A 25,224-nucleotide genomic window follows, 5' to 3' on the forward strand; every position below is an offset into this window, starting at 1 on the left:
GCCCAATTTAGGTCCACACGTCGGCGAGCGAAATCCTAACGAAATTGCTGTTAGCAAGCTTCTGCAGTGCCAAACATCAATTGAATACAAATTAAACTTAAGTATTTTTGTTATTCTCCCCAAGCGCCACAGATTAAGTTTAAACGACTGGAACATCCAATTTCCTTAGAAAAAATGAAAGATCCAAAGTTTCACTGGTTTTCTCAATAGATGGCGTACTATAATTCATCATTATATAGCTGTTCTTTTCTTGCAATGTGTTTAGACAAGCTTCATTTAATCATGACCTATATAGCCTTCTATCTTTCCGGTAACCTACATACCTTTCTAACTTTTTTTGTGCTATTTTTAGAATGCATGAGTCGTTCGCCGTCTGCTAAACGAAGTCTTTCTACATTCCATTTTGGTAGAGAGCTTCAGTCGTTTAGAACCTGTTTAGTGGTCGTTTAGTGGATTTGTGGCACTTGGGTCATCAGGAACAAAACACATGAGGGAAACAAAACTCACTTTTTGTTTGTTTACAATAACAAGCGTGACTTTTCGGTTGTCTAACTTTATCGTTACGGTGGTTTTGCGGTGTGTCTGGCAGCGACCTAAAACCACCAAAGGGGGCAAAATTATAAGAAAATTAGTTATAGTTTGGCTGGGAATTACGAGATTCGACATACGCGGTATTTTGCGGCCATTTTTGGTTCTCATTAACCGTGTATCCCGGGGATCGCCTGAATTTCACTCTTTGTGGAAACATGCATGTGAAACAACCATGGTGAAACCTTTTTTCGATCTCAAAACATTCGTATGGCGGGGTTTACCTGTACATCACAAATGCTGCTTGGGACATCACAGGCGTTACGCGCGTAACGGCAACAGGCTTCGTATCTGTCATAACATAAACACACAACACACACTTCACAAAAAGCAAGCGAGGGAAGCACCACACAGCATCACTGGAAATGGAAATTACTCGAGTAGTAAAACTCCCCCTAAAGAACAGTGTATCTTTAAATGTGTAATGACAAGAATTATCAGCCATAGCAGATTACATTAAAATACAATCCGGTTCGAGAAAGGAGAAGCAGAGGTAGAGGTGTAGCATCAGCAAACCAAAGGCAGCGTCAGCACAAGCAGTGCGTGCAGGTAGTGGTTTGTGCAGGCATAAGCATTCATCTGGATTCGAAAACACGCGATGAACTTAGTAATAACGATGGAGGTGTGAGTATTACAAGAGAAGGGCGAGAGTGCCATATCTAGTTTCAAACGTACAGCAGCAAGTTGGTCCCTCACTAATGCTATCTTTGACCTCTCTTCACAGTCCCTCCGAGGGTCCAGGAACGTACTGCCGTCTGTGTCTAAGCAGGTGTGGCCTCAGGCAAATATTTTCTATGCAAGCCTCAGACAAAAATGTATGGACTAGCAACAATTCGTCCGAGCTGGTTGAGAAAATTTACGAATGCACCAACATACAGGTAGCGTATATGTTTCTCTTCGACGAACTACGATGGAAGTCTTCGCCTAGATTCTCTCTCTCTCCTTGTTGTTGCGTTTCTCTAACAAATCACCGTGTGCGCTGTACATCACTTTCAGCTCTCCTCCTCGGCGGATGCGGAATGTGCCATCTGCGGCCGTTGTTTGCTGGCGGTGCAGGATTTTTACCACTTTCGCGTGCGCAGCAACAAGGTGAATGAGCTTATTCAAAATTTGACAATCGCTACCGATAAGGTCGAAAGTGTACCCGTTCCACTGACAGAAGCTGCGATCGGCAACCAGTATCAATGCGCAAACTGTTTGGCAAAGTTTCATCATATTCGATCGCTAAGACAGCACCACAAGCTGTTTTGCATTGGTAAACCAAAAACCAGCGATGGCACTTTAATTATCGAGCACATCGATGAACAGATGGAAAGCGAAAGTGTGGACTACATAACGCCCGACGATCCCCCAATTCCTGCCCCGGTCGCCCCGCCGGTGCAGCCAGCCAAGCAATCCATGGAACCACAGGAACCACCAGTCATGGTCGACGAACCTGTCGAAGTCGTTGAGCAGGGCGTAAAAACATTCCCCAGACCTCCATACTCCTTCTCGTGCCTAATCGGGTTGGCCCTGAAAAACTCACACTCCGGATTACTGCCCGTGCCCGACATCTACAGCTTTGTTTGCGAACACTTCCCATACTTCAGGACAGCGCCGAGAGGGTGGAAAAACTCCCTTCGGCACAATCTGTCACTCAGCAAGTGTTTCAAGAAGATCGAAAAACCGCTATCGTCCGGAGCCTATCGCAAGTGCTTCTTTTGGATGATCAAACCGGACAAGCAGGCAAAGCTGGACGAGGCAGTGCAGCGGTGGTTCCGCAGGGACCCGGACATCATTCGCCAAGCGATGGCACACCCCGAATATCTGACGGCGCTCGAGCGGGGCGAGATGAAGCACGGCTCTGTGCTATACGATCATATCGACCTGGAGGACGATCTCGACGAAGACAACGGGGAGGAGGACGATGATGTGGAGTTCATCGAGCCCGAGGGTGAAACGCTCGACGACGATGCGGAAAGGTACATCATCGCCACGCTGGATGCTGGATTGAAGGATGATGATGAGGATGATGACGATAATGAAGAGGAGATGCCGACGTGGTCCACCGAGAATCGGCAAACCATTCAGCTGCCGATGATCGAACCCGGTCAAATAGTTGCAAATGAGGTTGAAGAAGAATACTTAGAACTGGAAGAGGAAGGGGATAACGATGGCATGGAGATCATCGAACCCAAGCACGAAACAATCGATTTTGATGCAGATCGCTCAATCATTAAAATGCCGGAATTGGTAATTCATGGTGAAGAGGAAGAAGGCGGCCATCAGGTCAATTTCAATTTAGAGGTAAGAAGCTGCGGCCACTGTACGCATTACTATGCGCACAAACTAAAGAGTCTGTACTTTGTTGTAGGTTCCTGATTATTACGCATCCGCGAAGCTTGATTCCAAACACAGCATGCTTGCGTTGGCCGAATTAACCGAAGAGGATCTTGTATCGCTCGAAAATGAAGATGAATTCCTGCTTAAGCAGCCCCAAAAGCATCGGCAACAAACCGAGCAACAAAATTCTGCAAAACGTGTAAGTAACGATACGAGCGAGACTGGGGTGAGCTTTCAGCAACATTTCGAGCAACTGCAGAAGCAGCAATATCGGCTACGGAAGCACTCTCGCCAGCTTCGGCAGAGAAGCGCTCGCCGAAAGGTTCCGCTGGGTTCGCGATTGGCGTGAATTATTTCCCCGAGGAGATGGATTAGTAGAATCTTATGAATTCAGTAGTGCACAATGCAAGTTTTACGAAAAACATTTTTTTTACGAAAAAAGTAAAAAGCATGGTAAATGAATGGTAAAAACAGGTTAATGTAAAGATTTTTAGGATAAGTTTAGAACTTAATAATATTGATTTTACTGAAGTAATAGTGTTTTTTTACCGATGATTAAAGCTAATTCTATGATGCTAAAAATTTTAAATGTAAAATTTTATGTTAATTTTTGGACACACTTCGTACATTTGCTTTATTGTTTCCATCAGTAATGTTTCTTAAAATGTTCGTTAATCAAATTAAATTAAATTAAATAACCATCATGGAAATTTATTCAGGTAGTACTGCAAACTTTCCACTCTAAACAACACGCTTAGAATCTTCTTTTTCTTATTAACGACCTACGCGGTCATGCTGACTTTTACTGACTTCATAGCCTTATTGGGATGGGAATGGATCCTGTCCGGCCTTGAAGGGGCCAGCGCGGATATCGTAAAGATCAATCCAGGACATTTAGACACGAAAAATAATAATAATAATAATTATAATAATACCGGCTCTCTACGACTTAGGCAGCTGTTTAAGTTCTTGGGAGAATTCACATTGCCTATCTGGGTGTGTTTTTATTTTCGTAGTACTGCTCATTAGTATTATTATTATTTTCTCATTATTTTCGTAGTACTGCTCACCCAGCAATCTGCCGTTAGCATGATACATCATATTAATCTTTATCTTATGTGAGGGAATAGAGAGCCCCTAAAGAGAGTGCTAATAGTCCTTAAGTCGGTGTTACAGGCGAAAGAGAAGACATACCACAAACATAGATAGTTTGTAACCATGTTTAATCTTCCGCTTACTTTATCTTATAATAAGATAAATGTATTGTTGAAAATAAGGTTAAGGCACTGAATGAATGAGATGTGTGTGTGTGAATAAGAGAGTGACGCTGGTACACCAATATCATAAGTTGTAGTATATATGAATAATTTTAAGTACAGCGATAATAGGCCCATGTAAATTCTTTTTGTTTTATCAACAATCAAATGCATTACAAACGTTCAACACATTGCTGTAAGGATGATGAATAAAATCTTTAAAAAAATGTAAACTTGTGGCAGTGCTCGTAATTTTTATTATGCTAGATAAATTAGGTTGATAACAATTTTTATCTGTTCAATTTAAAGCAGTAGATCAGTAAACTGAAAGCTTTTTGGACAAACTATTATTGATTCCATCTTGCATATAGATACTTACTTATAAAAAAATAAGTTCAGCACAACAATTTGAAACTTCTTCTTTTAAATAAAAATCAATTAACTCATTTTAGTACACACTGATTTTTTGTGTAGTTAGAATGAGGTGTGTTAAGTCCTCGTTACAGCTCCAGTAAAATTGATCGTGAAATTTTGAGTTTTTCTGTTATATTTAATTAAATATTGATCAGAATATGGCTTATCAGGCCAAAAGAAAGATTATTCAATTTTCCAACTATTTAGACTATAAAACATATTTAATTAATAAATTAAATGCATTTCTTTGTGATTCCCCGGTTTGTTCACGGTGAAATAATAATGGTCAGCGGGGAATAACAAGGAAATGTTTTTAATTAAGTATTTAAATATGTTTTACAGACTAAATAGTTGGGAAATTGAATATCCTTTCTTTTGGTGTAAGACATATTCTCCATATTCTAATAAATATTCAATAAAATAGTAAAAAACCAAAAATTCATGTTCACTTTTACGCAAGGTCTAAAGCGGCCTTTATGTTAATTGCACAGAAGCTGGTACAACTTGCTTACAATCTACGACTAGTTTGTAAGCAAGTTGTATTTCTCATTTAGTATCAATGCCTGTTTTTCGAATGATTATTTTGTCAATGAACAATAGGATGTTAGAGACACTATGCAGGCGGGGATTAATTAACGTTGTTACCTAATAATGCCTTTAAAATTAACTATACTAAAACCATTAAGTTAATTAGCGTTTTAAACCAATGGTTATAGGCATCCATTTAGATAGGAAAGTTACATTTTGTTGTTTTTATTTGTAGTTTGCTTCTAAATTTTCTACAAAAACTGAGTTAGTTACTGCGGTAGAAAAAAGGGAACCATAAACTTTTCTCGTAAACTCGTTTGTTGCGTTATTGTACCCCACTAACGACTATTTACATCGCCTCCTGTTGTAAGGACTACGGTCAAGCTTCCACCTTCGCAAAAATTGCTGCCGCCCAAACCTCGGACCCTGGCATTCTAAGGTCATACCAATAATCTCTCAATTTGTTATCAACAGCAGCAACATCAGCGGTGACGGCGGCACCATCTCCAAGCGTATGGTGTACCGTCTGCCCTCACTTCTCGTCGTAATATCGTCGCTTCATCGCTCGATACTTCCGCAGACTGTACAGTGCCTCTATCTCCTTCACCACGTACTCGCCCAGCCCGATCGCTTTCTCGATCTTTTCCGGATCGGTTTCGGTGCTCTGCCGCTTGAACGCGTTGTAGCACCGCTGGCGGAACTTTTCCGGCCCACCCGGATACTCGCGGCCCATGTACTGCAGCTAAGGGATAGGATTGGATGGGAAGAAAGAGAAGCGCTTAATGTTACTCTATTGTTGCCTCCCACAGCACTGGGTCCTGCACTCTAGAATGTTGTTACCCGCTTGTAAAGATCCAAAACGCGTCGCCGTTGTTCGCTCATCGTGTGCAAAAAAAAACCTTTGACACGGTTGTTGCGCAAAACTGAAACCACGTAAAACAACAAACAAATAGCAGCCAGCCAGCCAGCTCTCGCGCTCTCTGTGTGTAGTCAGCTGTCAAAAGTGTTTTGCTGATGCGCGATGGCACGTACACTACCGTACCCCAGGCGCACCAGCTGATTGAAGGGGGCATGTGTGCGTGTGTGTGTGTGCTGTGTAGTGTCCGCCGCTCGTACCAATCGTAGAAAGCCGGGTTGTTGTTAAACAAAGCGCGCGCGTTGCCACAGCGAAAATGAGGGCGACAAGAGTGCGGTGCAGTGGCGGCAGCAAACCAGCGCAAGTTGTGAAATACACAATTACAAGTGCACAGCAGCGGCTCTCGGTCGGGTTCTGGCAGCGCAGCGTCTCTTCAAAGATTTGCATTGTGTCCAAGGGGAAGCGTTCATCTTCTCATCCAACATCCAACCATCATGGAGCTGCTGACGACGATGAAAATGTGAGTCATAGGGGAAGCATGGGAATATGTGTTTAGGATTCTAATGTTTTGTAATTGCCTTTTTTATTATCTTCCCCTTTTTCCCACAGTCCCACCGCAGGACCGGAAACGTACTGCCGCCTATGCCTCGGGAAGGAAAGCCTTTTGGGAGTGTTTGCGACGGAAAAGCCCCTGCATAATGATGGCCACACGGGCAGCAGCTCCTCGACCGAGCTGGTAGAGAAGATCTACGAATGCACCAACATAAAGGTAGTTGTATATATGCGGCCACACTTCCTCGTACGCGTTGAAGGTGACGCTTCGACTCACTGCGAGGCAGGCCAGTTCACCTTGACGCTCAGCCACAGTCGCGGTTCAATACAGACACACACACACACACACACATGCTGAACTTTGTGGGCTCTTTTCGGTCATCCAAGCGCTAATATGGTGTGCGTTATTTTTAGCTCTCCTGCACGGTGGACGCGGGATGTGCCATCTGTCGCCGGTGTCTGCAGGCGGTGCAGGATTTCTACCACTTTCGCGTGCGCAGCAACAAGGTGAATGATCTCATCCAAGTGACGACGGTCGTTGCCAACGGTGACGACGACAACAGTGGCAGTGGCAATGAAGCGCCCGCCAAGCGCGAAACGACGACTGTGGTTGTTCCAAGCCCAACAACAACAACAACAACACCACTACCAGGAGCGAAGCAGCAACCGAAGCCGTCGATCGTCTCCAACGCGAGCAAAACCACCGGCGAGCGGAGCAATCGGTGCCGGTACTGCCCGAAATCGTTCCGCACGGTGGCCGAACTAGCCGAGCACGGCAAGCGGACGCATGTGGCCGGCCGGCAGCACCACTGCCCGAACTGTTTGGCCCAGTTCCAGCACGCCCCGTCCCTGGCACGGCACATGCGAAGCCGCAGCTGCTTCGCGTTCAGCAAGTACCGGTGCCGGGTGTGCAGCGAATGCTTCCCGGAGCGGGACCAGTGGGCGGACCACATACGGATACACGCGAAGGACTTTCCTTACCAGTGTCCGGACTGTTGGTCACAGTTCAAGCATAAGGCGACGCTGCGGCGCCACGCCAACACGGTCCATCTGCTGGCGAAGGTGTGATCGGGATATGTTTGTGTTTGTGTGTGTGTGTGATGGTGATTGTGTGACACGGTTCGACAGTTACATATTTAAAAATGCAAAAAAGGCGGAAAGAAATGAGCATCGCACATGCACAGTCGACTGATAAGAGAAGCAATGGGTCGGGTTAATGAGTTGCACAATGTATAAAGGGCCCCTCTGGTGTGTTTGAGTTGGTTGAAACGGGGGGGTTGGTTTGAGCGCAACAGCACGCATTCGTTCCAGCGCCTACTTGCTCTTGCAAAACGAAATCAGAACGAAATGGGTGAAGCAAACAAAAAACCCCCCGATAAGGCATGTAAGGGTTTGTTTTAAACATTTAAGCTTGCGAGGGCGGCACACCACCACCATCGCGCGACGAATGTAACGTTGTGTTCAATAACATGTAACAAAGTGTTAATATTTTAAATCTGCTATCCTTCGATTTGGACGGTGAAGCGCGACCCGTTTAGATTTTAGCTAGTGAATTGGATCGAATTTTTGGATCGAATCATTTTTATGGATGATGACGATTCGAACACGTGGTGGTACTTATGCTCTAGAAGCAAAAAAAACCCAATTGCGGAAGGGAAGAAAATCGGAATAATAAAAACAAATGTAATTAATGTAAATCAAGCCGGTACGAAAGATACATGCTTGATTAATTAGTGGCAATCTGAAAATACGATTTTAACCTTACTCGATATATCCTTGTCAATCAATAAACAGGAAATGTGTGATAAAGAAATGAATAAAAAACTGATCATTTTCAACAATTCCGCATCAAAATGTCGTTGGGTCCGGAATCTTTCCCCCAAGATTGAATAATTGTAGGGAAAATGAAACATAAAGTAACGTAAAATAGATAATACGATCCTGAGATGTTGAATTCTCTCTGTCCGTGCGGAATTGACACGATTTTACACCTGAAAACACATAATTTACACATCTTGGTAATTATTTATTTATTTCACTCAAATAGTTTCAAAGGAATCATCATTCGGCATCCTCAGCGGCAATACACATCTGTTTGTTTGTGTTTTTTCTTTTGTTTTGTTCCAGTTTGTTTGTTTGTTTGAAATGATTTAAAAAATTTACAATCGTTATTTCGCTCTCCCAACACGAAAGTCATCCCCCACGTGCACCCGAAGGTTGCACCTGAGCGGAGACAACGATCGGATAAGCGGTCCAGTTCTGTTTCTGTTTTTATATCTATCTTTTTTTGTTGTAAATTTTGACTTTTTCCATTCTTTATGCTTTTGTTATTTGCTCCGTGCACTCGCCGGTTAATTGCAAAACAAAAATTGCACAGTGCATGTCTTCTCCCCTACACTTCGGACATGAAACGGCCGTTGTTGTCCCTTTGAATTCGTAAATATTTTACCACCAAACTAAGTCCCCACTCTGCCCATGTTATACGTTTTTCTTAAGCCAGAGGTTAAACCATTTCAGATTTATTTTTGGTAAATTACACTTACACACCTATGACTCAGCGCAAGCGTGTACCAGCAGCTCAGTTGTTTTAATCATTCGTATTTGGTTGACATTCGCGACTAGATGGTATCGATTCCGGTGCGCGTGCTCCAGGGCAGGGCGCAGGATGCGGACGACCCAGAATGCGACATTCGTTAAAACGAAATACTTCCCTTCCCTCCCTTGGCATGCGCGTGCGGTCTGTTTGATTTGTAAGCCGAGATCATCGCACACACGAACACACACACATCGTACGTCTATGTTAATGGAAAAACGGTAACGCCTTTTTCGATTTTGAATGGTTTTAAAATTTATCCTTTCCTCAGTATTTGCGGCAAACGGTGTAATTTATTCTGCGCCGTCATTTACGCCCATAAGGAGGATATCTTTCTCCACCTGTTCCCTTTATAAATGATTTGGAGTTTTGCAACATTACTCTACAATTTATCTGGTTTTTCTTTTCGTTACGGGGTTTCGCTTTGTTCTCTCTGCTGATGATCACGAGACAGGCACATACATATTTAATATAATCCATCGAACAGGTTGAATCGCGTCCGTCCCTTCATCGCTTTACAAACTATAGTTGCATAGTTAAGCTTTGATCTACCTTTTCTTCTTGGTTACTTCTAAGACTAAAAATTGGGACCCAGAAGCAGCAAAACCACCAAACCTTCCCGGACGGTTGGTTGGCCAATAAATATACATCTATATTCTCTTTCGCGATCTGAAAACCCATTTCTTTTGTCAGTTTACTTTGTTTGTTGTCGTGGCTTTTGTTAAAAAAAAACGGTCCAACAATATTCCCACCCACCTCCTCTCCTCCACTTTCCCGGAAGCGATGAATAAACCATCGTCACGAGTGGTATGGCAGAAAATAACACGCACACACGCTATGTATAGTAGTAACAAGTAGAACTAACTTACATTCAATTCCATTTCTCACCAGCCCAGTTCGGGCAGATACGTGTCTCTATAGCTCGTTTCATTTCGGTACATTTCGGTACGATGCGCGTGCACTTATATAAATATGACCCCCCCTGCCCCACGCACTCACGCACCCCCTGCGCTACTATTAGTTCTGTATCTTTCCCTACATTTGTGCTTGAGAAAGGTGTGAGGCGAAAAGAAAATAAACCGTAACGGAACGCAAAGCCCTGCTCTCGCTCTCTCTGCTTTCTTCTAGAGTCGTACCCTCCAGTTGGGCCCACTTCCGCGTGGAAGGGATTACCGGAGGGCGGTCAAAATAAATAATAAATAATTTCTATCTTTATCGGAATAAGTGAAACCCGCTAGTTTTTTAATGCCGTTTTCGATCACGATCTACGGACCCAAACTGACGATCGAGCCGAACCGTCAACTGGCGCCCATAGCTGTGGTCACGCCCTCCCCCCTCTGAACGGCTAAATTAAACATACAAGGGATGTTAGGAATGGCTTACAAACAAATCTCGGTAAACGGTCCTCTATACAAAGGTCGTAGGCGCTTCGCGACTGTCTGCGCGGTCGCGTGAAACCGTATGGCGTGCGTAGAAAGGTATGCCGCTGCTGTTGTACATCCGGAAGTGTTGCCTAGGTGCGAACGACACGCCGCACTAAATGCACTACAGCACAAACACAGTGCAAAGCTGGCTACAGCGACGCTACACAAAACGGGAATGCTTCAAATCGGCACCATCCTCCGGCCGGGGCCGCACTACTTCAGCCAGTGCCACCGCTGACGGTGGACATGGTTTCGCGTTTAATTGACTAACTGCGCATCCGTTTCGCGCTCGGCTCCAGCTTCACGTTGACCATGCCGTACTCGCTGGTGTAGAGCATCCGGTCCAGATCGTCTTGTACGGGACGCGAGTTGATTTTCTAAAATGAAAGCACATCAGATCAACATTAGTTAGCTTGCAGACGTTGCATTGTGGGTCATAAAGATCCCATGATATTTGCAATGAACGGGACACTGTCACAAGTGATTTAATGGCGTGTATGAAATAGTTATGTGCTCTCTGGAGCGCACCCCCGACTCCGATCGGTCTCCTGCAAAATCGGAACCACTAGTACTACCCGGAGTCGAAGTTGTTTGGGCGAACAATAGGGCGTAAAAGAGCTTTTTTTGACCTGTATCCTATACCGATTATTGCTTGTGATGCTTTGTGCCGCTCGTGACCACCTACCTCTCCCATAACCGCAATCGGCGTAGTGTTGGTCGCCTTTGCCACCTTATGCTCGATGATGAAGAACATGTACTCGTCGTACAGCAGCCGTATGAGGTGAAAGCTGCCGAAGCTGCCGGCCGACCGTAGTGTCAGATCGCGGATCACCATCGAGCTGTAGAAGCTCCACTTGAGCAGAAACTGTCTGGCGGCATGCACGAAGCTCGGCTTGCCCCGGTATTCCTGCAGCGCGTCATCGACCACGTTCTGCAGCCAGCCCGCCCACTGCTCGAGCGTGTTCTGCTGCTGCAGGGCGGCCTTGAAGTCGTTTTCGAGCCGCTGCACCACCGCCGTATCGCACTGGCAGATCCAGGAGGCTTGCTCCTGCACGTTGCGGAAGTCGACCCGGTTCAGATCGCTCAGCATCTGGGCGATCTGCGTGCCGTTCTGCAGCACGGCCCGGGCCGCCTGCGCCAGATGGTTGAGCGAGGTGTAGCGGCGCAGCGTCTGCCCAAAGGCGGCCACCGCCGACAGCTTTATCGCGACGATCGGCTCCGGGCAGCCGCCCATCGCCGACGTTAGCCAGTTCTCGAGGTTCTTCGCAAAGTTGCGAATCGCCTGAGTCAGCCCGGTCGGTATCGGTCGCAGCACGTCCGGGATCAGCACGTCCACCATGCTCTGGTAGAACTGGAGGTCGACGTGCTTGACAAACTCCTGCACCGGTTCGCACTGCGTCAGCAGGTACAGCTTCTGCTTGCTGAGATACTTTTCCTCCTCGCACTCGTCCCCGTTGTTGTTGTTGTTCTCGGCGCGCCAAAACTCGCGCCACAGCGATTCGATCATGTTGAAGTCCAGGTTCAGGATAGCATCCAGGAACGCCTCGCAGTGCTCGCGGTAGATCGAGCGCAGCGTGTCCACGTCCTCCATTGTGATATCGTCCGGCAGGGGGTGAATCATGTCTATGATCGGAAACTGCGGTATGGCACCGTTCGGATCGCCCAGATACTGTAAACGATAGCAACCGACAGGTCAGCACGGTAAAAGTGGAAGAAAGCTCCATTGCTTACCTGCGCACAGGACTCGGGCATTTCCGCCTTGAAGCTGTTCTTCTTACCACGACCATGGTGCATCGCCATACCATGGCCGCCTCCACTTCCACCGCCTCCATTTGCACCCCCAACCACACCTTGCTGTAAATGGCCACCGCCGCCGCCACCACCACCACCACCACCGCCGTGCGCCATGGAACTGCCATTGCTGCCATGCAGTCCGTTCGCGTGATTGCCGCCTCCGGCGTGGCCATGCATCCCATTGTTGCCGCCCGTTCCATTTCCGCCACCGAGCCCGTTGCTTCCACCCAGCTGCTGATGGTGACCAACCATCCCGCCGAGCCCGCCAACACCGCCCGAACCGTGCTGAGGCTTACACTCGATCGCATGCACCAGCGGGGACGTCGGTTTGATGCGAATGCCGTAGTAGTGGTACTTGCTGTTGCCCCGCGTACCCAGCCGGCGCGTCCGCAGCCCGCTAAACACCGAACGGATCAGCTTGCCGAAGCTGGCCGCATTCACCGCGTCCAGCTTGTTCTCGTTGCAGTGCCACATGTAGTGGTTGTACAGTGTCGATCGCGGCAAGCTGACACCGTCCGCCGTTTCGTAGTTCTCCATCAGCCAGCTCACCTGCGGAGGGCGAAAAAAAGGTGCGAAACCGAATTAGACGGGTCCTTTTCACCCACAACAAGTTGGTAGGTTCGATCAGAGGTTCGTAATACAACTAGCAACGACGGGCAATGCGGAAAATGCGAGTGCGTCCTTACCGTGGCGGGCAGAACGCGGGCCGCGTGGGTCATATTGGGCGCGGAGTCGAGCTCCTGACCAACGGAAGCCGTTTGGTGCGCGTGCAAGTAGGACGCTACGTCCTGTATGGGTGTTGATGAAGGGTTGAAGTGAAGCGAATGCGAGCGAATGACGCAAACCAAAACACACAATTTACAAGCAAGGACGAAAGCGCAGTGGGGAATGATGTTAGTAGAAAGATAGAGAGAGAGAGAGAGGAAAAAAGAGATAAAGCAGATGAGAAGAAGTAGATAGAGAGAGAGAAAGAGAAAGAGAAGAGAGAAATAGCTTAGTGTTAGTTTTTTTTGTTGGGTTCAGTTTTGAAGCGTGAATTGAGATGAGTTTATGAATCGATTAATGTAAAAGCATAATTAGGTACTAGTGCACGTGCAGTACTAGATCGAAATAATGTCGTTAATTATTGACCATAGATGATGTAATTCGCGTAGACATGATATTATTAGATGACCTCTTGTTAAAACATCTTTGTTTCTGGAGAGAAGGCTGGGAATTTTCATTTATAACTAAATTATGTTCGCATTAATGATGAATTTAAGCACATTGTGACAACATTCCGCCACGATGAATGAACGTCAGAGATATAAATGTCTCCTCAGTACATACATACTATACTGCAGCAAACGCTACCGAAAGCGCGAATACAACAAAAGGTGCAATTAAATAATATATTTGATAGCCTTTAAATTCTTGTCCTTGATTTTCTAAACCAGGGATCTCCAAACCTTTCAATTTGCGTGCCGCATTGTTATGCAAATTACGGTGTTGAGGGCCCTTTTGACTCAACCTTTAGCTATTGGGAATACTGTTAAATGTTGGTTTGATAAGAAAATACTAACTGAATATATCAAATTTATTCAGCTTTCCATTATTAAAGCTTGTTGATTATCGATTTTAAAAAGCCAAAAATAGATAAAGATAGACAATTCTCATGAATGCTGGATGAAAGTAATTATTAAAAAATTGAACATTAAAAAGCATCATGGCACCAAACTGGGAAAGACAGACACGCAATCAAGGGGTAAGATGGACACCGAATAGAGCTATTTTTTTGCATCTTCTATCAACTGTTGATTAACAGATGTTATCATCTTCTTCTATTTGGCGTAACGTCCTACGCGGACATGCCCGGTCTATACAGGCTTTCGAGACTTAATTCATTACCACGCAGCCGGATAGTCAAATCCTTGCAACGGGAATTGACTACAAGAAGTAGAGCCCATATTGATATGACGCCATTCAGGAATAGATAACAGATTATGTGGGATTTCAAAGATCATGAAGTTGAATTTTGATTTGATGGAAAAATAGCCTGAAGTCCACCAAACTTACGGGGTTGCGGGCTTGATTATTTTGATAAAGGGAGGTCCTGAACTATAAGGGAGAACATGATAAAACTGCACTGCCATATGTTTTAATTGATATCAATAATATAAAATAAGATATACTCTTAAAAGATTCAACACGTTTTCTGATGAAATATCAGTGTAAAAATAAGGCCAGCACATTTTTATAATCGCTGCACTTATATATCACCAGATTTTTTGTACATTTTCCATAATGTTTCCATTTTTCATTACCTAGGTGGATGGAAAACTCTCAGGGCCTTTTGATACCACCGAATGTATGCGCCAGGAGGACGGGCTTGCCTGTCTTCTATTCAACTTGGCGCTAGAGAGGGCCATCCGTGAGCCGAGGGTGAAGACTACGGGAACCATCTTCTATAAGTAAACCCAGATCCTGGCATACGCTGATCTGACATCATTGGTCTGCGGCTCTCCTATGTAGCAGAAGCCTACCAAGGGATCGAGCAGGCGACAGAGAACCTCGGATTGCAGATAAACGAGGCAAAGACCAAACTGATGGTGGGAACATCAGCGGGCCTACCAATAAATGATCAGAATCTAAGTAGGTATGACGTACAGATACGTGAACGCACTTTTGAAGTCATCCCAGAATTCACCAAATCTTGGGTCAAAGGTCATTAACGACAATGGCATGGTATCAGAGCTGCGCGCAAGGATGCTGACTGCCAACCGGTTATTCTACAGCCTAAAAAATCAGTTAACCTCAAAGAACCTGTCACGACGGACGAAGCTAAGATTATATAGCACCTATATAGTATCGGTACTCACATACGCCTCTGAGACATGGACACTGCCCAAATTTGAGAAAGAGGAGACGTGGTAGGCTCAAATTGAGGTGGCAAGATGGCGTGGAGGCGTCCGCCATTACGGCCGGGATAACGGACTGGCAGACGAAAGCGCGAGACCGTGAGCGGTTTCGGACAATCCTGGGGCAGGCCAAGACCGCAAAGCAGTTGTAGTGCCGGATAAGTAAGTATCCGTCTTCACCTACCGTCGACTAATAATAAACTATTTATTTTAACCATTACACGACCATCGCGGGCCAGATTATAGCCTCTCGAAGGCCGTAGTTTGGAGATCTCAGGCTTAACCAGATTGCAACCATTATATGATGAAATTTATGTTTTTTTATAGACACTTATGCCGAATGCAATTATGCACACAACACTGTCGGATGAGGTGGTACGATTGCAAAATAATTGTATGCAAAAGATAAATATTGTGCATCGGCGCAAATGATTCGCGGTTGTTTGTGAGCGAATCAAATGGGTGGGAAAATCCGCACACACAGACTCGCTCCATATATCAAGCTGGTAAATAATTGGTTAGGCGCGCGAGTTAATTAAATAACAACTCTACCGCCGGATCCAAAGTGCGGCGAAAACAAATCAAAAGCATGGTAACAAAAACCCCAATCAACCACATTGGCGGACAGAACGAGAACAGCAAAACCGCCGAGCGATGTGGCGCCGAGGATGTGTGATAAACCATCGACGATTCGAAAATTGGTGTAAAAACAAAGCTCGTTCGAACCAACCAACCCACCAAGGTGGGTGGGTTTCGCGAAGGACAATAGTACACCGCGATGAATAACCGAACCGAAAAAAGGAATAAAAAATGAGCCTGTTTCATGGTTCGCTGCGCGCGGTGTCAGGTCACTATCAATTACCGGTACGAACACATCCGTTCTGGAAAACAATCAACCGGCGATGCGTGTGCATTGTGCGGACGGTGCTCCATCAGCATCATCCCGCGGTTAACCGCAGACACTTCTGCGGATTCGCATACCGCGCTCTGTTGTGTTCGCTCGGCTGCCGCTGGGTGCCGAGTTTGCCAACACAAATCGTTCGGGATATGTGCACGTTAGGGGGGGAAAGCGGCTGGTGAGCAAACTCGGCGGTGTATGGTTGCGGTCACCAGATTGCATCGATCCATGGTCATTATTTCATATCCGCTGCCTTCCTTCGCGGAACGGTACCGCGACGCAAGCGTGTACACACATGCTCACACACACTTACCGTCATGTTTTGTGGCGACGAATCGGACTGCTGCTGCTGCGCACCGGAAGTGTTCCCGCTGCCGGCACTGCCGAGCAGGACCGACTCATCCACGGGCACAATGTACTGCTGCTGATTAGCGTTGCCGGCAGCGGAACCGCCGTTGCCGGACGATACGCTGCCATTGACGCCGTTCGGGCCAGTTCCGGTGGTGCCGGTACCGTTGCTGGTGCCGTTGCCGGTAGTGTCGGTGTGAGTGCTTCCCGTGCCAGCACCCGCCGTACCGTAGGCTCCACCCGTGGTGTAGTACTGCTGTTGCTGCTGCTGCCCATTTGTGCCGTAATCCCCAACGGTGTACACGGGATAGGTCCTGGAATGTTAATTGCAATACAAATAATTAATACGAAAATCAGCACAACGAACCACTGGCCGGATTGCGCTGAGCGACGAAACCTGAATGCGGTAAGCGCCTAACGTTATACAATTTGCCTAACATTACGGCTTTTTTATAGCTTTACGAGGAGCCCTCGACGGTTTTGCCTGATCGGTTTTGCTAATTTTAATATATTTTTATTTTTCAATACCACAGTTTGATTCAGTTGTGATTGAACTATCGAAATATTCAGGACATCAGGCAAATAAGGATCACTTACATTTGCGTCTGTCCCTGGCCGGAAGTGTTGTACATGTCCGAGTCGACATACTGCACGTAGGTGTGTTGGTTGGGCACGCTATCGGGTGAGGAAACTGGAAAAGAAGAGCATACAATTTGCGTTTTACAGATTAATTACTTCTCAAAATGGCGATTCTTCGCTTCGTTGATAAAATATTGGGGACAAATGTTCCGGGGTCTCTAAATCGTATTTAAAAAAAAAAGCGCTCCAAACCTGTGCAGCACTCGGCGGAAGGCAATAGAAACAAAATCGGATTATAGATTTTTATTGACGAAACAAAAAAAAAAGAGAAATTTATTGCCTGCCAGCAAGGGCCAACATTGTGTGTGGGCGTTCTTCAGCGTAGCGACTGCAGCTGACCATCGCATGATACCATCCCACCATAGTGCTTCACAAATCATCATCTCGAGCACAATAACGTTCGCCAGGAGGTGGAATTAATTTTTGAATCGAGATACAATGAGCATTGCACGAGGGAAAAAAGCCACTGGTGTCGTGTTTTGAAAGAGCCATTTTTTGTGCCAAAACACGTGCCGGCACGAGTGTTAGAGGTTCGCGAACGCGTTCAGTGTACATCGTCCGTCCGATATGTGCAGAACGCCATTATGAATAGAGCTAAGTAAACAACACACGCTTCGATAGCGCTCGGTAGTCCCGGTATACAAAAGCAATCCCTTGCGGCCATTTTGTTTTTTGTTTGTTTTATTCTTGCGCGACAGCAGCAGGTCTCCTTTCCCTCCCAGCTGGTTTCTCGTTCACCTTCTTACTTATTCATATCGCCCACCAACCAAATCACCACCACTTTCCGGGCTTGCCTAGCAGTTATTATATTTTCCAACCATACTCCAGATGGCTGCAATCACGCCTCCGAACAGAAACCAGGACCCACAGCAAAGGCTGTATCATCGTGATAGGGCTGTACGATGTAAAAACAGCGGCCCATGGAATCGTTTGGCGCAACCACCACACCATCGGTCCGCTGTAGAGCAAGTCCACACCTCACATTTTGCAAAGAACCGCTTCCACCTACCTTGCCCTGTCCGTCCTTCGATCTTTTTTGTGTGCCTTCAACCAACCGGGGAGAAAAAATGGGGGACAGATTTTTATCCTGTGCTTGCCCCGCATGGCCGCAGAAAATCCGTCCAGTGCGGATGGCACTTGGTAGGATATGCCCATTCGCCGCTCGGTGTATCGGTGACTATGTGGGTGTGCGAGGGTGGATGAATGCGGATATTTTTGGATTTAAAAGCGGACAAACGCTATGACTTTAGGCAATCAAACGGACGTGCTGCCTCAATTGCACGATGACGGAATAGTGTTCTAAAACACGATGGCTGTGGAGGAGCGGCAGACACCCCCGGCCTCTTCTCTGAAGTGGGTTATTGCAGGGCGCAACAAAGAAGGGTGGCAGGTTTTTCATTTTCTTGAAAGTATTTTTATTTTCATTTATGAATAGAAAAGGTTGCCTGTACACAAACACACGCAAACACACATACACAGAGCAGTACACATTTATCGCTTAGGAGGAAGCCGAAAAACCGAAAGCGTTGTCGTCTCTCCCCCGGCGTTGCCAGAACTCTACAATCACATTCGGGGAAGAAACGTTCGGGACAGAGCAGGAAGATTGGGTGGAAATGAAATTGAAAAATGCGAACCCAACGGAAAAAGAAATGCTTGCATCGCTGAATCAAAAGCGACTCCATCTTGCCGTGTCCGTCTTCAGCGTCCTCCCACGCGCTTATCATCCGGTAAAATCAACATGGCCGACTGTGGCCGACGCGCGCTCGCTCGTTCTCCCTCGCCCTGTTACGGCATGGCGGAAGAAGTGCGGAAATTGGTCATGGCGTTGTGCGTTCTTTCAGACTGGATGTCCTTCCAGGGCACTTTGTGTACGGTTTCATCAGCACAAAGGAGCGGCGCCTTTCCGCGTACATGCGACGAGCGCGCCGTGCATGAATGGCAGGATTTAACTTCAAATGCCTAGAATCGACGATGTAAAAACAAGATCACGTCGGTGGAAATGTGGTCCGGATGGAAATGAATGAAAAAGCTTAAATCCAGATTCTTCTTTTTCTGTACGTGCGAGTATGTGGTTATGTGTATGTGCGCGCGCTATTCAGCCATGCTTCCAGAGCTGTTCTTTGTTTGCCATTTTTTCAACTTACAGAATGGTAAGATAATTTTTGGTCTACAAATGTAAGAGTTCTAAGAGAAACTGCGTCAAATAGTTATTCGAAAAATTATTAGCAATTGTTTGGGATCATATACTTTATTCGAAAGCTTCTGAATATCGCACGCTTGATACTTTTCGCGTAAATAGTATTCTAAAATGTACTGTTTTATGTGTTCTGGCAAACTGTTAGCGAAGAAATGAGTAAATTTCTTCACTTTAAATACGGTATAAATTCAACTGTTTACTGTTTTAGTGAGTGTTACTGCCAGCTTCAATGCAAATATCTAATAGTTTGAAGATATTTAGCCGTAAAACGCATTATTATTATTTTTTTTATTACTATTATTATTAATTAGTTAATTTTTAACGGTTTTTTCATAGTCTAACACCCACAAAACCCACTATCAAACAAGCAAAGTTTTTTTTCCATTATATAAATGTGGTGTAATTTTTAGTCATCATAGAACGCTTTTTTTAACTCAACCTACACACTTATGAGTTGATTTCATCATCCTACTCTTCCCTTCTTATTTGCATCATATAGCTGGATATTCAGTCTATGCTCAGTTATTCAAAGCTTCAACACTCCTGCATTCGTTACATTATTTTTTTCGGAAATGGAAACAAACTGGAAAATGAGTTTCATCTGAATACACACAAATTACGAATTCAAATGTAAAAACTGGTGTAAAAACTTTTCTTTTATATTTTTTATGGTAAAACATACCCACTGGACCAGTATGAAGTACTGTGGCACATGTAAATCAGACAAGAAGTTAAAAAATGAACAAGGCATTGAAATACCAAAACAAACTACCAATGTTGCACGAATCGAACCTATCAATTCAATCGACCATGAAGAACGACGTTTTCAACACATATAAACATCCCACCAGTGGTCACCGGTGGTCAGCAAAAAAAAAGAAAACAAAATTGCACCAAAAACATTGTAAATGTCCTGCTGTGATGCACTCGGATGCAGAATCGATTCGTTATGGACCCGTGGCTCAACAAACATTAGACTAGTTCCACAGAGCCATCCAACATGATAACTGAAGGTCTAAACCGATCCCTTCGGAAAAAAGTAACATGTTTTAGCTATCGTACGAACACAACACACAAGCCTAGCCAACTCGGCATGATGCACAATCGAAATTCTAGCCCTTTCACAATTTTGAAGTTTTTTTCTACGTGCTTTTGCAAGGAGAAAAAAAACTTCTACAAAGGAAACAACAAACTCAACCGGAATCCGCTGGCGAGGGTTTTATTGCACCAATTTAAGCTTACAACCGTCGTCGTCGTCGCCGATCTAGGTCGTCATTCCGAGAACAAACCTCATCATCCTGGAATGCTCCGCTATGCCGGACGGACGACCGGGTGTTACGACGGTGCGACATCGAATCGAGCGAGAAAGGCTGCTGGGCTTCTCGGGAGGCAAAGATCGTCGTCTGCACCATGTATATGCCAAAGCTAACAATTTGCTCTAATTCCTTATGCGCTGCTGCAATCTGCTTTGCCGAACAATCGAGAGCCCGGGCGGAAACGCAAACCGTCACGATGCAGCGGTGGTGCAATAAAGCGATAAATCAATCGCTTCTGCAAGCACGCACAACAATACCACCATGTTATCTTTCGGGGCCGAATTACGTGGCAAACGCACCACAACGTGTAGTATATATGGGGAAGAATTTGAGGTTTTTATGGGAAGACACAATCGCCATTCAGAGAAACGACGCCCGAAGAGTTATGGAAGGATCTGTCTCCGCATACCCAGACGGATCGTGTTCCTGATAGTTCGACGAAATTGTCCTCGACAGAGCCGGAAGGCGAAACGGCTCGGGAATGATTAAATCGAACGTTTCATTTGCCCATTTCAGCTAAACGGCAATTGTGACAAATTGTGATTCACCCCTAGCCTAAATTAAAGGCCTAAGCGACAGACCATGTGTTATCTCCGGAATGAAATAGATACAAAAATGTGTACTGCAAAACCACATTTAAGATCATCGTGCTGGCGATGAACGTACTACTAATTCTAAGGATTATAGATGTTTCAATCATAAGTGCTCCATTGGATTTTGACCATTTTTTTGCTTGAATACCAACAATTAAATTCTTCCAACTATAGCAAGAGAAATGGATTGGGAGCACAGTCCAAGATAAGTGATAGATTTTTTAAGCATTGGCAGGATACTTTTTTCTATTTAGCATAACGACCTAAGCCGAATAAGTCAGTCCTTGCTACGGGGGGATGGTCCATCTGAGGTTTGAACCTATGATGGGCATGTTATTAAGTCGTACGAATTGACAACTTTACTACGGAGGCTGCCTAGTTTTGGCTGGATAATAAGTTGGCAAAAAAAAAGTTTAGTTTGCTGGTAAAAATAATAGTTTTTGGGTGTAATATAGAATATGTAGCTTTTGTAACGCAAATTGTTTGCGTAGAATTCTACATTATTTTACAAATTTCAAACTAGAGCCTACAAATTTTTGAACGTAAAGTCCAACTTGAAAACAAAAGCTAGTGGGAACACCTTACACGCTGGTTTATCACTAACTATGACAGTTGATGCGTAACTTAACGTAAATAATAATAAAAACGTACAAGGTTTATAGATCAGCTACGTGCTTAAATAGGCCCGCGTAAAATTTATTATGTAAATGAGACAAGAACTATATAAAAGACTTGAAATAATTCGATAGTTTTCAAATATAATTGAAAGCGTTGCGGCCGTTATCGCTCTTACACTACAAAACTTACAATAATTAAAAAACAAACACAGACAGTTCTAATTACAGATAACATATTCAATCAATTGAATATAGTTATGCAACTATGCATCTTAAAAAATAGAATATTTCTAACTTTTTAATTTCCAACATTTGTTTAAAATAATATAATATCTAAACAATATTCTTTAAGATATTCTCAGTTATTTATATCCTTTTCATAGTGCAATCGTGAGCTCCATTATCCTAATCTCAACTTGAAGGACTGCAACGTAACTTTACACGAAGTATGGTAACAAAAATGAAAATAATACAAAAATCTGCAATAACCTATCGATACATCTACTCAAACAAACCCAAAACATCCTTCCACTGTAGCTTCCACCCTGGCAAAGCAAACACACAAGCGTTCCGCAGTTCGGAAAAACCAATTCGATTAGCAATTTTTGAGTGCGTTATCCTGCGCTGCACAAGATGGTTTCCCGTACCGTGTCGTGCGCCATTTTGAACACACTTGTGCTGACGCGCTTCGCAATAAAAACGCCCCTACCGCAGAGCAGCATCACGGGAAATCGAGCCATCGACCGAACTCTGCCATCGACGATTCTGCTGCTGATGCTGCTGCCCGTAAAGGATGATGTTTGCTTCCCATTCCCCGAAGTCACGAGGACGCCGGCGACGACATCGTTTTACGACCAGCATACTGCGCATACCGAGCATGGAAAGACGGAAAGAAGGGGCCGCCGAATAAGCGACCATTTTCGATCGAGGGTGATTTCGGTCTCCTTTAGCATGCCTTCTCATATCGGAAAATGCTTGTAACTGCTACGTGAATATGGGTGTGCGTGTGTGTATGTGGGTATCAGTGGAGGTGGGAAGTTGATGAGACATGGGGCCAATAAAATACTGGATCAACTGTACAAACACAAAGGCCATACACACCACACACCGCATCGCAATAAAGATTAAGGACCTCTCCAGAGCCGGGCGAGTCATAAACACATAAAAATACTAATGTACTTTTTTGTTCACTCCCTCGCGGGCAATGCTCGTAAGGTGTCCTAAACTCCTGACCCCACGGGCGACCTGTTCTAAAGCCTTTTTTGCCACCCCAGCCGAGGATGAGTGCAAGATGAGTGGCACGTTCGGGTGTACAAAGGGCTCCCACCCACCACAAGGATGAAGAACATCCCGCACAAGAATATTGTTATTGCTCGACTTAAACCGCAAGAAAAATAATAACCCCAAAGATCCGCAGTCACCGGAGCGAACCGGAGTGTCTTGGCGGTTGGTTGGTATGATGCTGTCAAACCCGATGCGAAGCGTGCTGTGGACGGGAGCAGAAAGGCGGGCGATCCACTAAGAAGTGTGCTGTAAACATAAATTTGATGTTGATTGGATTTCTGCGAAATGGCGCACATTACATTACCGCAGCGTGTGTAGCGAACTGCGTAGTGGGTGGGAACAACACCAATGGGCGGACGTTGGCCATCGAAGATGTGAAGCAGGAAAAAGAGGAAGCACTGGATCACAAAAAGCGAAGCGTCGTAAAAGAAGCCTGTACGAATTAAATATACCATTATCATAAAAACGCTTATGGTTTACCGGAAGCTCTGGTGAACACTTGGGCAAGAAGGACACCGAAAAATTAACTCGCATGAGGAAAGGATAACCGTCTTCGTTCGTGAGAGCAGTAAAATGCAATAGCGAAGCGAAGATTTTGTATCGGTTTAGTAATGTTACGCCAACGGCTACAAAAACTGCTGACAATTAATCTGTGGGAAATTATAGTTCCACGTACCTCACCAATAATTGCTTCCATATAAAAGATGGCCGATCTGATGGAAATTCAGGTTGAGGGAAGCTTTTTAAGCGGAGGGATTCTGCATGGAGCAAATTCAAATGAAGTACAAAAGCCTGGAGGATTACGATATGTAGCAAAACAAAGAAACAACAACAATAATTTTGTTGGCAGCTAATTAACACTTTGACCGCCGGCCTGACGTCACAGTTTGCGAGTGAGCACGTAGCGCATGACAAGAGAGCGATGAGAGCGACAATTGTTCGTGCGACTATTATCACTCTTTTGTTTCATTTCGATAAGCGGCGTAGCACATGTCGTTCTCGTTCTCTCTTTCCTACCCCATTCGTTATCAAGAGAATTGGTGAGCGTCAGATACAGAGCTGAGCGGTGAACAAAGCCGTCGTGCGATTTCATATGACGCGGCGCTTAAAGTGTTAAAAAAATGAACAATGTACTACAAAAGATAAGCTATACACAAAGAATAAATTTGTTTGAAAGCATTGGAACTCAATGGCATTGACAGAAGAGTATTATAATTGGGAACTGCGCGAGATTAGACAAATCTATTAGTGTACAAATAAAATCAGTGAGGCACAAACTATTTTTTTGCTATTTACTGGGATTATACATACTATGACCATCGAATAAGGAAATAGTCGCAATATATTTGTCTTCTCCTCTTCTTTGGCGCAATAACCGTTTTCGGTCGACAAACTTTGCCACCGAAAGAGTCCATTTCTCCTAAAATGTTCATAGAGTTCCAAGTAAAGAGCTACATAAATGAACCAAGTGTAAAAATTATATGAAAAGTTATATGAAATATATGAATTTCCAATAGTAGGTTAGTCAGTCCTACGCATAAAAGGCACGGTTTGGTCTATACAGGGCTTAACTGTTATGAAAATAATAATTAATAATTTGACTGTCTTGCCAAAAAAGTTTCCTCAAAAGCAACATTTTCAAAGAAGCTCAGCAAAATTCAGCCTTTGAGAAAAAAAGTCTTTAAGAAGGAATCTGTACTTCTGGGTAGTTTTACCTTAAAAAACTTGTTATGACACAAAAAACGCCTATCACGATGTACTCCAGTTATTTATAAGGTATTCAAACTATGATTCGATAAGGATATATTTTGGTCTGTCAAATCCTGAAAATGTCTTAAATCCTATAAGAACCGATAATACATTTAAGGCCAATCGATGTGCGATGAATATTTCGTACGGGGTGAATACACAAAATTTCATGGATGCTCTTCATTCAACAGAAGCTATAATAATATGGAATATGGATGTATCACTGGTTAGCAAAGCATGGTTCACGATCCGCATGCGGCTCCTTGATGGTTCTAAGAGCCATCTAATATAACCAGCATATATTTTGATACTTCGTTTATCAATTTAAATATTTACATAGAAGTCTACGGGTACTTTAT

General features: G+C 44.6%; 3 protein-coding genes across 6 annotated transcripts in view; 1 reads left to right on the top strand and 2 right to left on the bottom strand.

Moving 5' to 3' along the window:
• Positions 1 to 883: 883 nt before the first annotated feature.
• LOC120948242 (uncharacterized) lies at positions 884 to 8,329 on the top strand. The gene is made up of 8 exons (XM_040364371.2): positions 884 to 1,212; positions 1,313 to 1,466; positions 1,585 to 2,874; positions 2,942 to 3,255; positions 5,583 to 5,841; positions 6,339 to 6,484; positions 6,574 to 6,733; positions 6,931 to 8,329. The coding sequence occupies exons 1-8, from the start codon at positions 1,187 to 1,189 to the stop codon at positions 7,582 to 7,584; spliced, it is 3,003 nt and encodes a 1,000-aa protein (XP_040220305.2). The 5' UTR covers positions 884 to 1,186; the 3' UTR covers positions 7,585 to 8,329.
• LOC120948243 (electron transfer flavoprotein regulatory factor 1) lies at positions 5,304 to 6,086 on the bottom strand. The gene is made up of 2 exons (XM_040364372.2): positions 5,949 to 6,086; positions 5,304 to 5,850 (listed from the first exon to the last, which is right to left on the bottom strand). Exons 1-2 carry the CDS (start codon positions 5,988 to 5,990, stop codon positions 5,641 to 5,643), a joined length of 252 nt encoding a protein of 83 aa, XP_040220306.2. The 5' UTR covers positions 5,991 to 6,086; the 3' UTR covers positions 5,304 to 5,640.
• Positions 8,330 to 8,521: 192 nt separating the features above from the next.
• LOC120948240 (DNA-binding protein RFX2) overlaps positions 8,522 to 25,224 on the bottom strand; it is a 31,522-nt gene continuing 14,819 nt past the window's right edge. For 3 of the 4 annotated variants that reach the window (XM_049610969.1, XM_040364369.2, XM_049610971.1), the window contains 6 exons: positions 17,068 to 17,161; positions 16,436 to 16,784; positions 13,014 to 13,115; positions 12,265 to 12,876; positions 11,219 to 12,202; positions 8,522 to 10,910 (listed from right to left, as the gene is read on the bottom strand). In XM_049610969.1, coding sequence (XP_049466926.1) covers positions 10,800 to 10,910; positions 11,219 to 12,202; positions 12,265 to 12,876; positions 13,014 to 13,115; positions 16,436 to 16,784; positions 17,068 to 17,161 — 2,252 coding nt within the window. In that variant the 3' untranslated portion in view covers positions 8,522 to 10,799. The remainder of the gene's footprint in view (positions 10,911 to 11,218; positions 12,203 to 12,264; positions 12,877 to 13,013; positions 13,116 to 16,435; positions 16,785 to 17,067; positions 17,162 to 25,224) is intronic. The other variant, XM_049610970.1, reaches the window with a different exon arrangement.

This window comes from Anopheles coluzzii, chromosome 2 (genome assembly GCF_943734685.1).
Source record: "Anopheles coluzzii chromosome 2, AcolN3, whole genome shotgun sequence".
NCBI lineage: Eukaryota > Metazoa > Arthropoda > Insecta > Diptera > Culicidae > Anopheles > Anopheles coluzzii.

Excerpts from the sequence above, each read along its gene's own strand:
- LOC120948242 (XM_040364371.2), top strand. The coding sequence starts at position 1,187 with ATGAACTTAGTAATAACGATGGAGGT. Across the intron at positions 1,467-1,584 it reads ACGAATGCACCAACATACAG|CTCTCCTCCTCGGCGGATGC; the intron begins GTAGCGTATATG and ends CATCACTTTCAG. Across the intron at positions 3,256-5,582 it reads CCGCTGGGTTCGCGATTGGC|CAGCAACATCAGCGGTGACG; the intron begins GTGAATTATTTC and ends TGTTATCAACAG.
- LOC120948243 (XM_040364372.2), bottom strand. The coding sequence starts at position 5,990 with ATGAGCGAACAACGGCGACGCGTTTTGGATCTTTACAAGCGG. Across the intron at positions 5,851-5,948 it reads TTTTGGATCTTTACAAGCGG|CTGCAGTACATGGGCCGCGA; the intron begins GTAACAACATTC and ends CCTATCCCTTAG.